At 42.0% G+C, this 15,808-nt stretch overlaps 2 protein-coding genes across 5 annotated transcripts in view; both read left to right on the top strand.

Moving 5' to 3' along the window:
• The window catches only part of sulf2a (sulfatase 2a), a 34,642-nt gene extending 24,898 nt beyond the window's left edge, over positions 1–9,744 (top strand). For 2 of the 3 annotated variants that reach the window (XM_034121566.1, XM_034121567.1), the window contains 17 exons: positions 244–413; positions 1,860–2,010; positions 2,326–2,501; positions 2,637–2,765; positions 3,091–3,147; positions 3,248–3,377; positions 4,836–5,049; positions 5,434–5,713; positions 5,812–5,908; positions 6,314–6,408; positions 6,488–6,547; positions 6,624–6,790; positions 6,932–7,074; positions 7,253–7,361; positions 7,453–7,486; positions 8,016–8,069; positions 8,460–9,744. In XM_034121566.1, the coding sequence (XP_033977457.1) occupies positions 244–413; positions 1,860–2,010; positions 2,326–2,501; positions 2,637–2,765; positions 3,091–3,147; positions 3,248–3,377; positions 4,836–5,049; positions 5,434–5,713; positions 5,812–5,908; positions 6,314–6,408; positions 6,488–6,547; positions 6,624–6,790; positions 6,932–7,074; positions 7,253–7,361; positions 7,453–7,486; positions 8,016–8,069; positions 8,460–8,490 (2,097 nt within the window). In that variant the 3' untranslated portion in view covers positions 8,491–9,744. The remainder of the gene's footprint in view (positions 1–243; positions 414–1,859; positions 2,011–2,325; positions 2,502–2,636; positions 2,766–3,090; positions 3,148–3,247; positions 3,378–4,835; positions 5,050–5,433; positions 5,714–5,811; positions 5,909–6,313; positions 6,409–6,487; positions 6,548–6,623; positions 6,791–6,931; positions 7,075–7,252; positions 7,362–7,452; positions 7,487–8,015; positions 8,070–8,459) is intronic. The other variant, XM_034121568.1, reaches the window with a different exon arrangement.
• A 1,188-nt stretch (positions 9,745–10,932) lies between these two features.
• Positions 10,933–15,808, top strand: part of zgc:92107 (uncharacterized protein LOC492329 homolog) — a 38,411-nt gene continuing 33,535 nt past the window's right edge. Inside the window, exon 1 of one of the 2 annotated variants that reach the window (XM_034121753.1) lies at positions 10,933–11,128. In XM_034121753.1, coding sequence (XP_033977644.1) covers positions 11,115–11,128 — 14 coding nt within the window. In that variant the 5' untranslated portion in view covers positions 10,933–11,114. The remainder of the gene's footprint in view (positions 11,129–15,808) is intronic. The other variant, XM_034121752.1, reaches the window with a different exon arrangement.

Consider the following 15,808-nt stretch of genomic DNA (forward strand, 5'->3'; position numbering starts at 1 on the left):
TTCTGGTTTCAGACCTGCTGCAGCACAGGCAGTATGAGAACAATTAAAGACCTTTTTGAACATTTCAGCATCTAAACATGTTACAGTAGAGGCACAACATACAAATATAAAACCTGTACATGTGCATAATGGGGCCCCTTTAAGATATATAGTTAAACAGTAGTGCTTTAGTGAGTAATGGGCACTGAAGGGCTTGAAATCACCCACTGAGTTCCTGATGGACAACGTCTGCTCTCTCCACAGGACTATCTGACAGACATCATTACCAACGACAGCGTCAACTACTTCCGCATGTCTAAGAAGATGTACCCCCACCGTCCTGTCATGATGGTGCTGAGCCACGTCGCTCCTCACGGTCCAGAGGACTCGGCCCCGCAGTACAGCACCGCCTTCCCCAACGCATCACAGCACATGTAAGAAAATGCTTTAAAAATCAGCGACATCCAACCAATCCGAGAGTACTCCAAATGTTTTGGGATACTAGTGATTTGGGTCATATTAGACAAAGCAGTCGGACACAATGGCCATTTTTTGTTTACATTTTCAAATCCACAGCTATTTGCTCGCACATGACTCATCCACACGCTTCCTTTTCATTTGACCCAGAACGACACAAATTCTATAAACTCGATCTTATCTCTCACCGCCTGCAGTGTGCTCTTGGCATCTGAGCCCTCTCCACTCACTGCCAGCACTTTGCTCCAGTTTATTTGGCTGTGTGTTGTTCACATTAGTGCTACCCCTGTAATGAGTCCGGCTAATTTGCACCATTTTGTCAGCAGTGATCAAAGAGGCATGAATGATGTATGTTTAATGCATAGGTAATGATATTGGGCGTACACAAAAACATTTTATCCTTTGTCTTACTGGCCCCCTATGTTTCTGATTGGCTGTCTTGTGCCGCCTGCTAATAGCGGGGCTGATATTGGCCTCCAGAGACAGATCCAAGGCCAGTAATGAGACTGCTATTTCTGCCCCCTCCCTCCAAACTCACTAACACCCTTCTCCTGCTTCATATAATCCCCTCCAGCATCATTAACCTCTGCCACGCAGGCCCTAACACACCGAATATTGTAAAATTCAGCCCCAGTGTCTTTGTACAAACTTTTAATTGCTCTTTCTCCATAAATTTGCTTCACCCTCGGGTAATGTAAGCACTTCCGTGGCTATTTTTCTCACCCCATCTCCATCTGCCCTTATCAAGCAAATGAAGAGAGAGAGGCAGTAAAAGTGCTCACTCCTCTGGTGATAAACCTTCTCCTCACCTTGGCTCCTCACCTTGGCTCCTCGCAGGGATGTCTTTACACTACATTAGAGCTGCCACTGTGGGCCAAGCTGTGAGACATTAGCATTTCTTAAAGTCAAATCGATACACATTAAACGTTAAATATCTTTTCTTCAAGGATCCCATTAGCTATTTAGGAGTGTTTATTCTCAAATAATTAAAGTTCCATATGGCTCGGAGTTCATTATTGATCAGACCGTGCTCACTGTGTACAGGCCTATCAATTGCAGTGCTTTGCATTTCACAAGGTTTCTGTAACTTCCATTTTAGCTTTGTAGTTTTACTGATACTTTAGAAAGAAACAAATAGGACACATAAGCAGACGCAGGCGGTGAACATTGCTGTACACACACTGGTACACTTTCAATAATTTACATCTATAGAAAATGAAAATCGCATGTGTAAAGATGGGAGAAAAAGCAAACTTATGTGGGGCTACTGTGACATACTGAAATGAGGGCTGTGCTTTGTTATGTATCCTTAGGGATTTAAAAGAAGCACTAAAAATGTAAATGTATTTCCCAGCGCGGTGAGTTCTTCGTGGTTTAGTTTAAAGTTTTTCTACCTCCTTCAGAACTCCAAGCTACAACTACGCCCCGAACCTCGACAAACACTGGATCCTCCGCTACACTGGAGCCATGAAGCCCGTCCACATGCAGTTCACCAACATGCTGCAGCGCCGCAGGATGCAGACCCTGCTGTCTGTGGACGACAGTGTGGAGAAGGTAGCTAAAACACACTGATATATGCTTAAACACAGAAACCTACACACACACACACACACACACACACACACACACACACACACACACACACACACACACACACACACACACACACACACACACACATTTATTCTGAAAGTCTCAAGTCCTGGGAGATCTGTGCCTGTTCTGACTGCGGCTGTATAATGTATTCACTGACACACTTGGTAAATTGTTCAATCTCTATTTCTTGGAACTGGCACAGGAGACTTTTTAAACATCGAGTAAAACTTTTCCACAGTGTGAAACTTAAATGAATTCTATCCTCCTCCGTAGCTGTACAACATGTTGGTGGAGACGGGGGAGCTGGACAACACCTACGTCATTTACACCTCAGACCACGGCTACCATATCGGCCAGTTTGGTCTGGTGAAGGGAAAATCTATGCCTTATGAGTTCGATATCCGCGTTCCCTTCTACGTACGAGGACCTAATGTGGAGCAAGGTGCCATGTGAGTGACACAGACTCTTACTTTTATGTTATTAATGAATTATTCTGATGTCTAGATGCTCTTTTTCAATATTATTCATGTTAAAGTACATTGTTCAACCAAATTCTAATAAATCCTGTTCTTGCTTCCCTGCAGAAATCCTCAAATAGTGTTAAACGTCGACTTGGCGCCGACTATGCTGGACATGGCCGGTGTTGATATCCCTGCAGAAATGGACGGAAAATCGATCCTCAAGCTGCTGGACACAGACAGGCCAGTCAATAGGTGACACAACAGTTACTTTACTCAGTGTCCTGGCATTTAACGGACAATTCAAGAAGGGTATTCATAATGCAGCAGATTAAATGGCAATATGCCGAAAAGCTATTTGCCCGGACTCTGTAGAGTTTTAATACTAAAGTTGAACTTTCTGTTCTTGATGTTTTTTTGGACACGATGACATCTACAACCCAAATATGAATGTGGAACGCCACATTCCTTTCAGCACTGCGCTCGGATGACATTTTAAAACGAAATAGCGAGTTTGTTCAGGGCAAATATCACAGAGTGGTCTGACAGGGTTTTCATTTTCTTTTAACTCACTTTCCAGGTTCCAGGTGAACAAGAAGAGTAAACCATGGAGAGATTCTTTCCTGGTGGAGAGAGGGTATGTTTTATTGATTGACCTTTCGCAGGACATGTTCTCAGTCTCGACTCTTACTTGTCTTTCTGTCGGTTGAAAATAAATAATTTCCTGTACTTTTCAGGAAGCTTCCACACAAGAGACCTGATGGGAAGGAAATGGCCCAGGAGCAGAATTTCTTGCCTAAATACCAGCGTGTGAAGGACCTGTGCCAGAAAGCAGAGTACCAGACGTCCTGCCAGCAGCCAGGACAGGTACCTGACCGGCAGGAGCTCAGAAAGAGAGCTTTTTAAAGATTCAGGGATACAACGTGGAGTGTGGCTCATGCAGGGGGATCATTTGCAATCTTGTTTGACAATTTACTGAGTATAATATGCAGTCATTGCGCTCTCAGGGTTCAATTTGACATCAAAGTCTCCTTTTAATCCTCCAGAATGAAGTGTGCAGATGTGTTAAAAGCCTTCTGATTTGTTATAAAAAAGAGAAAGACTCTCAAATTAGATTATTTTAATACTGTTGATCTGGAACATTTCTTGCATTTTCAGAGCACCATGAGAGGTCTGTGTGTTGTAATTTGAGCACAACGCTGTAAAGAACCATTAAAACAGATATTTTTGAAGTGCGGTATGAGGTACATACCCATAGTTAGTTTATGACCTGCAGTAGATTGTGGCCAGCATACACCTGGTCTGGAGAAACAAACATGATTACCATCAAGGACTGTACAGCTGTGGATGGGGGCAACTGCAAAATATATTTTAGCCACCAAAGCTGCAGACTGATGGGGAACTGAAGAAGTGCTTTTTTGCTTTATGCTTTTTTCAAAGCCTCCAGACTCTTTTCTTTGTGTTATTGTATGACTTTGGTGGACACAAACTAACCATTTAAAGGTAGGGTAGGTAATTCACGTCAGAAACACTTTTTGTTATATTCCATGGAATGCTCTTAACATCCCGATAGCCAATAAATTAAATGCTTTGACAATAAATACATAACAAAATGTCATCTGTGGAAGCCGTGGTACTGTAAAAAGCACGACCAATCATCTGAGCCGGCCCGGCTAAAATAACTGGATGGCCTACCTGCCTGTCAGCCTTCCATCTCGTGCACAAACTTATCTCGTGCCCTCATTGGTCATGTGCGCGTTCGTGTGTGTTGGAGGAGGGGCTCTGTAAGGAAGTCTGAAGGAAGGGGCAGATTTTTTCCGGTTGTGTACTTTCAAATTCTAGCGCACTCGAGCTGGCTTCTCCATTATTACCTACCCTACCTTTAAGTCACACAATAACACAAACAAACTAATAATACGTATGGTAGGTCAGTTAAGCAGCAGTACACCCGGATGTGAGGTAAATTACTGTTTTCGTCAAAGGGGTGTGAAGACTTGTAGAGTGCATTAATGAATGTATTGGATCGGAAAGGGCTGTCTGCAAGGTAAAGTGGTGAAAATACTCTAAATAGAGCGTTTTAGGTGGTTATTATATGTTTTGCTACTGTTCATTGCTTAGTATTAGTACTTTCTGAATTTTCCAAACGAGTGACATGCCAACACCATCCACTGCAGGTATTCCACTGACTATTTGTAATGACCTCATACAACCCCACTTCAAAACATCTAAACTATCCCATTAAGTTTCCCTGTATCTATAATGATGATGTGCTTTAGTACAAGCCTGAAACCCAACGTCATGGAATGTCTTTCCGCCTTGTTTCAGAAGTGGCAGTGTGTAGAGGACCCGACTGGCAAGCTGAGGCTGTATAAGTGTAAGGGCATGGCAGGTCTCTTTGCTCCACGTATGCAGGCTCTGATGGCCAGAGGTGCCTCCCACCTCCAGATGCCTCCCACCTCCAACTCTGACGGCTGTAACTGCGATGATGTGGGCTTCAAAACATCCTTCCTGAAGAGGAAGAAGCTGCTCACCAAGAAGAGTATGTTCCTTCTGTCACTCACATGCACCATTGTTCTGGTAGTCGTTATTAATAGAACTGATTATGTTCTGAAAGACGGTACTTTGAAATGCAGAAGCCTTGTCAAACGGGGCCATTAACCTCCAGCTAAAATAACCACCTTCTAAAGTATTCATGAGATGAGCAGCATGTGTCTGTGCTGCCATCATGTGGTCGACTTCAGTAGAGCATTTAATCATAGGTCCTTTGAAGAAACACTAAAAAAGATTGCAATTGTTGGGATATAATTCCAAGTGCACATAAAGACTCTTACATATATCAGTATTTGCTTTTGTCATTTGCTGGTGTTCACTTGTGTACACCGCTTATATTTTGATCTTCATCCTTCTTTTTCATCTCCCTCAGATCCCTCTGTCTCATCTAAATCAGAGATGAAATCCGGTAAGGCTGCCTCGAGGAAGCGCTGGGCCCGCTCTGTGTCCTTTGAGCTGGAAGGGGACCTGTACGCTGTCGACCTGGAGGAGGGATACCAGCTCCTGGGCTCCAAGAATAGCAGCTGGGCCCCACATCAGAGCAAAGTGGAGAATGAGGAGGATAATGAAGAGTTCAGTGGCATGGGAGCCACAGCCATACCCACCACCAGCAGAACAGTCACACCACCTGCTTCTCTTAAAGTGACCTACAGGTAAGACAGTGTCTGTATTAACGTGACATGTTTGTGGTGATAAAAGGAGAAATAATTTAGACTTACACATGCTGATATCATTTTTTTGTATCCTGCAGGTGCTCTATTCTTATGAATGACACAGTGCAATGTGACGGAGGCCTCTACAAGTCTCTGCAAGCATGGAAAGACCACAAACTGCACATTGAGCATGAGGTGCTGATACAAACTCTTCCTCAACTGAACTTGATTTATATTGCCTTTCAGACAAACAGCACGTGAAAAAACAGGAAGAAAAACAGAAAAAATAATGATATTTGGATAAGTCACTAGAATAAATTAATGATAGTATGAAAAAACATGATTAAGAGTTGTGTAACAAATAATGACCTTAAGTAAAAGCCAGGCTAAAAAAATATAGTTTGATGTTTCTATTAAAATGTATTTTAGCTCTGAGCTAAAGTGGGTGCCTGGCCATTTATTGAGTCAATAAATAATAATAATAATAAGTTTAAATGCAATTCCTTGTCGAATCGGGCCCATAAAGCCAGTTTTGCAGGTTTTTATTAGCGTGTTGTATAATTAGGTTTGTGTTGCTGTGTTTGCTCCTCCTGTGTTTAGATTGAAACCTTACAGACCAAAATCAAGAACCTGCGGGATGTGAAAGGTCACCTTAAGAAGGTGCGGCCAGAGGATTGTCATTGTAACACTCCCAGGTGAGAATGTATCCGGGCCGCATTTATACCTGTGTATGAATATAACTACATAGGTCACAGTTGTTTCTTGTCTTCACAGTTATCTCTTCAAGAATAAAGAGGCCTACAGGCTCAATGCAGGGCGCATGCTCTCCGTCAAGTAAGAATTACATTGTTTGTCAATTTATATTTCTTCATGCAGTCTTGCTTTACTGAATTGGTTTTGCTCTTATTAGAATGCCATCAAAGTTGAAGAATCAGTGGCTCCAAAAGGAGCAGAAGCGCAAGAAGAAACTACGTAAATTCCTCAAGAGGCTCCAAAACAACGACACTTGCAGCATGCCTGGCCTCACCTGCTTCGTCCATGATAACCATCATTGGCAGACGGCCCCCTTCTGGACAAGTGAGGAACAACATAAAGACAAATAACTTTTTTCAAAGCAGCTATGGTGACAATCGTTTTTTGGAACAGTGTTGTAATAACCCGTTGTTTTCCACTCTCACCCCTCCCTTCCTCACCTACTCCGGTACCTCCCTCCCTCAGTGGGTCCGTTCTGTGCATGCACCAGTGCCAACAACAACACCTATTGGTGCCTGAGGACCATCAATGACACGCACAACTTCCTGTTTTGTGAATTTGCTACCGGTTTCCTGGAGTATTTTGACCTCAACAGTGACCCATACCAGGTATTTCATTTATACAGCCGCACTGAATAATATTGCAGACACATACATAACATAATAACTATAAAATGATACCACAACATGATTCATAGTGCATTCCTGTGAGCACAGGGGGTACCGATTTTTCCAGAGATTTTCCAGAAAAGCACTTACTGACATTCTTTCCTTATTATTCCTGTAGCTGATGAACGCTGTCAGCAGCCTCGACCGCAACGCTCTGAATGCAATGCATCAACAGCTCATGGACTTACGGGCCTGCAAGGGACACAAGCAATGCAACCCAGAGAAGGGTGACTAAGAAGCCTCTCAGGCAAACATGATTGATTATAGTGTCTCCGGTCATTTTACACTGAGTCTAATGTTACCCCTGCTTCCTTTCAGGAGGAAAAGAGAAAAACTACTTCAGTGAATACAGGTATTTTTTTCTTCCTCCTACAGCGCAGTTGATTACTTTCACAAACACTGCAGATGGATTTCAGGTTACAATTTGAACGGTGGGAGGTTACGGCCTCCCTAGAGGGCCCTTGGTTATATTTTATTCTCACTGTGAGTCATCTGTCGGGAAAATACAATTCTGTGATGTTGAGCTGAAATTGAACCTCTTCAAACGGGTTCCTTACCGTTGTGATCAAAGGCTCTTTAGCATGCAGAAGCAGAAGCCAAAGAGGCCCGAAATGCAAGCTTGCTTTTTAGCTTCTGCTCTACCCTTCTTGTAATGAAGCCTAATTGCTTTTCTCTGCTCTGTGTGTGTGTGTGTGTGTGTGTGTGTGTGTGTGTGTGTGTGTGTGTGTGTGTGTGTGTGTGTGTGTGTGTGTGTGTGTGTGTGTGTGTGTGTGTGTGTGTGTGTGTGTGTGTGTGTGTATATATATGTATATACACCTGTTTGTTTGTCTCCATGCACTTGCATTTGCCCCGTGCGTGTGTACATGCTGTGCATGCCTCAGGCCAGTTCATCGTCGAAAGAGGCCAAAAGTGAAGAAGCCTTCCTCCAAATCGCTGTGAGTTTGTCATAACCCATCTGTTCCCGCGTAGTAAGCCAATCTCTTCCCCTATCTCCATCCAGATTTGTTTTCCGCTTGGTCAGGTGACCCAGCAGCATGCTCCCCTCTCCCATTCTAATGTTCTTCTCCTATACTTACAGTAATTCTGCATTGCAAAGCTGCACTCCATCTTCTTTTCCATTCCACCACTCAAGTCAAAATCAATACAGCAATGCAGATGTGACGTTGTGTCATTATGTTGTTTTGTTCTGTTGTGTTTAGTCCTGTTCTTGTCATTTCTTACTTTTCCTTGTAGTGTTCGTAGGAACAGATCACAGCTAGAGCCATGGTTTCCAGTGAATGCCTCAGTTAGCACATTTAACTCACAGTGTTTTCTCCCATTCACAGAGGGCAGATTTGGGAAGGATGGGTTGGTTAACCGCCTGCATGCCACAACCCACCTCATCAGCCTCCTCCTGAAGGAAGGAGATTGAGGACCAGAGGACCTTGACCACACTTTGATGGACCACAACCTGAGATACTACTTTACTCTCATCTGGGTTTTACTCACCCAGGCAGAGGAGATGCTGAGAATGACAGGAAGCTCAAAGACTTTTCAATTCCACGTTCGCACACATTTCATTCTCATTATGTTCTGTTACCCCTCAGCTGTCCAGAACATTAACAGGAAGCTGTGAATCAGGTTGGACAGTTTGATGTCCACAAGCCATTCTGTCTAACCGTACTGCTTGTACATAATATATATCAGCTTTCTTTCATGTCATATGGGACTATGTTGAAACACCGTGAGTGACAACTCTGCTGCTACTCAACGATGTCACGGCCCTCATGATGTTTCTGTGGCACATGCTGATTAGCTTAAACATTTGGAGTAACAACAGGACATGTTTTCTTTCTCTGCACCAATGTGTCTGCACATGTAAGTGGTATGGCGTTTAAACGACAGACAAGATCTCTTTCGCCATAATCTTTTGTATTATAGTTGTAATGCTGATGAATGTCCTTTATGAAGCATTATCTTCCTCAAAGCTGTGAGATGTGAGATTGTCTGCCTTGATCCAAACACACCCAGTGTCAGCCACTCCTTGGACAGGCCTGTAGATCCCACCACTTCTCACAATGATACAACTCAACCGTCCAGAATATTTGAGCACTGGAAGGTGTCATAAGTGAAAACCATTTTACTGCTTTGTATCGTGAGTTATCACAATGTAGAAATATCTAAGTTTTGTTCAGCTTGCTCTATATGGTGCTACAGGATAACAATACAGAGGTAAAATCTTGCTGTACAGTACAGTATGTATTTGAATGTATGTTGTGCAATTAATATAAATGTTTACAATATTTTTTATAATACTGAAGAGGCAGAGCTCCTTGTATGATATGGGTATAAACTTGTAGGGAGAAATGTAGCTTGAAATTGCCCGAAACTGGTATGTCCTTTCCTTATTTACATCGGAAAAGCACTTAAAGGGTTCACTGTGAAGAGATGCGTTTAATGGATAAATAGTTTACTCTGTGCCAGAGGAACAACACAACAGTGTAATAATTATTGATGTGAATTTTAGCTATCTGCCTTTGTTAGCTTCTTTAATTATAATTTTTTCTAGCAAAGTTTCCATAGACCTGAGCGCTGATAGTAATTGTGAATAAAGTGTTGTTTGAAACTAAACGTGAGCCGACTTTAATTGTGAAAGTGCATGGTGGTTTGTGTTCCTGTCCTGCAGGGGTCTCTGTCTGTCCACAGGCTAACACCAGGGTAACATACATACAGTCTATGGGTAACATGCTACTTACCTTACAGCACAATACAAATACAATGGTGCACAGAGAGTTAGTCGTGATGATAAAGTAAAGAGTTAGGCTCCTCTGATCTTTGACTGGATGAGTAAAGTGAGAATAAATTGTAAAATGGGAAATGCAAGAAGTACTCAGATAATTTACTTAAAAGTAGTACTACTGCAGTGTAAAAATACTCAGTTATAAGTAAAAGTATTGCTTTAAAAAATGTACTTCAGTAAAAGTACAAACGTTTTTGGATCAAAATGTAATTTCAGTACCAAAAGTAAAATTACTCGTTTTGCAGAATGGTCCATTTAAGCACCATATATTTTTTTGGAGTGGGTGGGTGGGATGGGATTGAATTAATCCAAAATGTTGTGCAACCTGAATTGTCTTCTGTACTGTGTTGTACATTGAAGATGTTGCAATAAAAAATGTATGATAAAAAAAATAAAAATAATGTAAGTCTGCAAAGTAACAAGAAACTGAATCTGTAAAATAAATGTACTGGTGTAAAAAGTACAACGCTGCAATTGTAGCAGAGTAGAAATAAAAAGTAGTGTAGAAATACTTAAGAACAGTACTTCAATACATTACACCACTTATTTTATGCTATTTAAATAATGAACAAGTATACCACATAGCACATACTGGTGTGTCGCTTAGCAACCACAGTGTTATGCTAGGCTACTTTTCAAATTGTATCTTTAGCTAACGGCTAAAATCTGGTCAGACTATTTGATAAGCACCTTTTACGACTTCATTAAACACAACCATGATAAATAAACTGTCAAATTAAACAGAAACATAATGTAGTTGTTTTTTAATTCACAGAAAGATAGCTTTAAACGTTTATATATTGCTACAACTACAACAACCAAGTGGCCGTTTGTGTTCCGTGACGCAAAACGTGATGTGATAGTTGTCCACAGACGTTTAAACATTTTATGACTGGATTGTTCAGCCAACTGAGCCATTAAAAAATGTTTTCTTATGGTTTGGCCCCTCTACTCTTTCCAGCCAGCTAGTGGTGGGGATACAGGGACGTGGAGTGGAGGGGGTGCAGACTGGGTGACCCCCATCCCAACCTATGACTCACATGCGGGGGCGGAGACTCCATATCGGATTCACCACGAAGGACTGTCCCGTACTCACTCGTCGGACGACCGTACTGTTCGCACAGAAAACTACCTTCAGCCCGACTCCAGCTGAAATATCGTTTTCCTTTAGCTTACGCCTCGTTTACAATGTGAAGAAAAAATGGCCGGAACAAGGTACGTTATCTCTCATTTCGATTTAAAACTGATAGAAACTTAACTGGAGAAAGTTACGAAGCTCGGTTGCCTCGCTACCAGCCCGCCGCCGACAGCTTTCTGAGGGCAGACTATGAACCAGACCACGCCGCTGTGCATTGCATTACATATTTTCAGTATTTTAAAATGTTTGTTGGTAGTTTTATAACTTCAATTATCGCTTAAATGTCTGGAAATTAAGTTATATGATTGGGAAAAGTCAGTAATGTGAAGAGAGTAGGTTGAAATGATTCATTTAACCTCGACATTTAAATAATATGTAGCTAGTGGTGTCGCTATTTTATTAACAACAAGTGGTGTAAAGTAACTAAGTAGATTCTACCCAACTACAATTCAGGGGTTAATTCTGTACTTTTACTCAACTACATTTACTTAATCCCTTTAGTAACTTTACAGATTTGGAAAAATTATGTGAAATATATTAAGTTTATAGAATACTTTTGTGTTCACAACCCTGCAGCAAACACTTAAAATAAGCTGCACCTTTACCAGCTTGATACATACTTTAATGCATCAATCATTATTATCAAACATGTAATATATATTGTTCTTAAATGGTCCAATCTGCATAATGAGTACTTTTACTTTTGGTACTTGTATATTTAGATGCTAATACTTGAGTACTTTTACTTGAGTAACATTTTGAATGCAGGACTTCTACTTTAACAGAGTATTCCTTGACTGTGGTACTTCTACTTTTACTTAAGTACAAGGTCTGATTACTACCACCCCTGTTTAAAGGCAGTGTAGGTTGCTAGCTTGTAGGCTATGATTATGATAGAAGTTTAACCCTTAAAGTTGAGTTCTGCCACTGCCACTACTTAGTACCTGTAGTTGTGGGGGAAATTGAGCTGACTTTCTTTATATTTTTTCCCCAAGTCTTTGCTGTGGTTAGTAGGCAATAACCAAACGGAAGTCAAATGTTCCACAGCCCATTTGTTGCTCCAATTTTTACTGGAGGAAGCTAACTGGAGCTCAAATAGCTACTGGTTTGATCTCCACATGTTGAATTTCTTCTGCATCTGCTTTGCCTGCATTAAAACTTTGTTTAGCTTTTATCGGCTTCTTGGGACAGATGGTTTGCTTTAGTCCCCACAGTCTATTTAAAACTTTTGAGATGTATAGGATAAGCTGCTTTGGATATTTCCAACAACTTCTTTTTATTACTTATGCTTTTGTATAGTTCAAACTTGATGGCTTTTATTAGCTAAAGCTGAAGTTTGAGAGTCTTTGATATCATATTATTCCCATGTGTTTACCTCCTGCTGAAAACCAAACCATGGACATTGTTTGACAAACAATCTGCACAGACAGATGTCATTTATATAGCCTGAAGCGGTTAGTTTGGCACGTCATGCCACCCTGTCTTCCTGGGTGCAGCAGTTTCACCTTTCTCTGCCAGCTGGTGCTCATCTGATGACAGCGTGGTGTTGGTTTATGCAGACGTGTTAACTTCTCCATCTGTCCAGCACTACATCTCTATCTGTCCACCAGCACTACAACACAGACAGAGAAAGGCGGGACAAGACAATGGTCCCTTTGGTTTTCGCTCGCTCCTAAAACGTGTCTTCCACTCATTTGGGCCTTTCAACGTGAGGAGTGGACATTCAAATAGGATGTTGTCTCACTGTTATCCCTGTCAATGGGCATACAGAAGGGAACAATCCATGCATTTCCCTAACAAGATGGATCAAAACTCGGTCTTTTGACAAGGACAAGGCAGGATGTCCATCCTACAGAGAATTTGACAACGGAAAAGTTTGTTTGCATGTTGAGAGGAAGTGATTTTGACGCCTGTACTTTTTATGCGCTTTGACATTTTACCAATGTAATGGCTCATTTGGAGAAACACTTTTTTTGGACAATTTAAAACAAATTATGTTTCAATTATTTCTTTTTTTTAGTACTATACGCCTACTAACATAGCTGTGTTTTATTGCTCTTATTGCTTCACTCACACTTTTCATCTCACCGTTATTCTCTGCGGTCTGCCACAATGAAACGGTAATGAGGTTAAAGTGATTTGCCAAAACACATTTATATGTACCTGTGCAGACGCTTTCATTTAAAAAAATCTTTCCTCTGCAGAGATTAAAGGCGGGGTTGGCTTCCTGGCCGACACTAGCTGGAACCTGAAGCTCAGTGTGCTGATCATTACTCAATGGCTTTAAGGAATAATAGCTTGTGGGATGGTCTAATACGCTCTAATACGCTGTGAGGATGAATGAGTCATGTTTTTCAGAATCGCTGACAATTCTTTATAATCAAGTGAGCTGTCGGTAAACAACCTAAATGAGCTTTACACGAGGGCTGCACTATATTTGAAAAAACAGACATTTTAATATCTTTATCCAATCGTTTCTTTAAATTGAATCGGCTGCAATTGGCAAGTTTGCTTTGATTGTTTGATAAGATAATAATGAACAATTGTGATTAGTGTTTTGCTGTGTATGCGGAGCCTGTATGGCACACACTAGCAACAAACTGAGTTACCAAGAACCCTTAAATCAGAGGAAAATAGGTTATACTGTATGGGACATACTTCTGTTGTAAGTAAGAAATGGAAAGGCGATCTTTCCTTTTGTATCAGCTGCATACAAATTGAAGCATGGCTTGTTTGTGTGAATTTGCCTTAATTTGCAAGTCCTATTTTACTATTGCGAAAGCACACATCACAATGTCAATGCTGCAAGGATATATAGTGTAACTCTACTCTACCCTACAGCCCCACAAAGACACATAAAACACACCAGACGCATAGAAATGTAACTCTGCCTCGAGGACAGTATTTCTTTTGGACCCTGAAAAGCTGCATCACAGTTGTCTCCCTCCATTCCAAACATAAAGCTGTGTTGTTATCAAGAAATATTAATCCGTCCCTTCACCAAGGATCCCTAGCGATGGCCTCTTAAATCATAATCCCCCAACCCCCCCTCTTGGGCCCGTACATCTCCACCAGGCTGCTCTGCACTTCTAAGCCTGGAGATCTGCCGTCTGCACCTTCACTTCCTCCAGAGCACCATCCGGACGGTTGTTTCCTGTGTGGCTCCTTGGGCCAGCCACTGACCCCCCACTCACCCTGTAGCTCGGCCCTTGGATTAGACTCTGGCATCGTTTGTCATGTCAGCAGGGAAGGATTTCGGGGGGGATGGTGGGGTCTAACTCAAAATGAAGTTACAAACCTCTGCTGCTGGTGGTTGGCGAGCAGGTCAGAAACTCATAGTAAATGTTATTTTGGACGCACTCAGATGGCAGAGAGTTTATTTTTAAAAGGCAGAATATGTCTTAATTTTAAGTATGACCCTGAATGATCTGACAAGATATTGTTTGGACAATGAATGTTTAGGGTTATTAAGCACAATTACAACCTAATAGGTTAATTCATTTCTGTTGTTTGGATAAGTGACCCCATTGTTCCCGCTCTGACAGCTGGTGTACTGGACAAGGCCGGCCTGTATGTGTGGTAAACACCCGGATCCCGTCCTCAGCCTTTCCGGCACATGTTCACTCTCGTCCAAAGTTTTATCTGACCTGAAAAATCCTCATGTGTTCTTCTGCTAAGGAAAGGGGAGGATTTAAGGAAGGACAGGGACTTCTGTTTGGTCAGGCTTACCCCTATAAAAAGACATTTATTGACCCTGTCGTTGTAGTGGTGTCTCAGACAGACCGTGACTGTTCAGCCGAGCAGTAAGGGGGCCGGAAGTTCCCAGCATTTCTGCTGAAAGCTGCAGCTTTCGTGGGAGAAGGGAGAATGGCAGGACAAGACAATACTCTCCATACAGAAATCACAGGGCGCTTCTTCTCTGCGGTGAGTTTGTAGGCGGATTACAGGGAGGGCATCTGAAGTAACATTCAAGACTGCCAACGCTCAAATGTTCAGCTGGAACCGGTAGTGAGGTAGGCCCTATTATCTGACATCTCGTAAAGAATCGGTTTGTTGCAGCGGGGGTGAACAATTTGGCATCTACAGGGAATTTCATTCTCTCAGGCCATGTTAAATTGCTAGTTGGAAAGAAGCATGGGAAAAACTGTCCTTGCTGAAGGGTGGCTGAACGACCTTGTGCGATCCAGTCTAATCCAGTGCCAATGGAGAGGGGAAACTGTCTCTAGTTCTGGATTAGGGCAGCTGTTGAAGGAGGTCACCCCAGACCTCGTATACAGTCCTCCCCGCCGCGGCTCTGATTGGCTGGGCTCCCCTGTGTGAAGGCACCACAGAGAGTTCTCGTTGAATGAAGTCTGCCTGTTGATCTGACAATAGTCTGCATTGTTCTGTTCCATCACAGGCTTTAGAATAGGGTGCATTTCACAGGCTTTGTAATGCACATGACCGTGAGTCAACACAGGACATTCTTGTCAACTGGGTAACCATTTTGTTCTATTCCCACTCTTTCATGTCTAACGAGAAAGTGTTGGCGGCTGCAGCAAAAAGGAAAAATGTTAAGACTGATCAGTGAGATCAGTGTGTTTGCGTGGATCAGTCAAAATAGCCCAATAGAGTATTGGCTGCATTATGCAGAAATCGTAACTTTTTATTTTATTCCTATGTTTAAATAAACAAACAAACATCCAACAGTGGCACACGCTGAGAGGCATAAGCCTAGAAAAAACCGGACCATCTGGTTCTTGTGGTTTTAGGAGTGT

This window comes from Trematomus bernacchii, unplaced genomic scaffold (genome assembly GCF_902827165.1).
Source record: "Trematomus bernacchii unplaced genomic scaffold, fTreBer1.1, whole genome shotgun sequence".
NCBI lineage: Eukaryota > Metazoa > Chordata > Actinopteri > Perciformes > Nototheniidae > Trematomus > Trematomus bernacchii.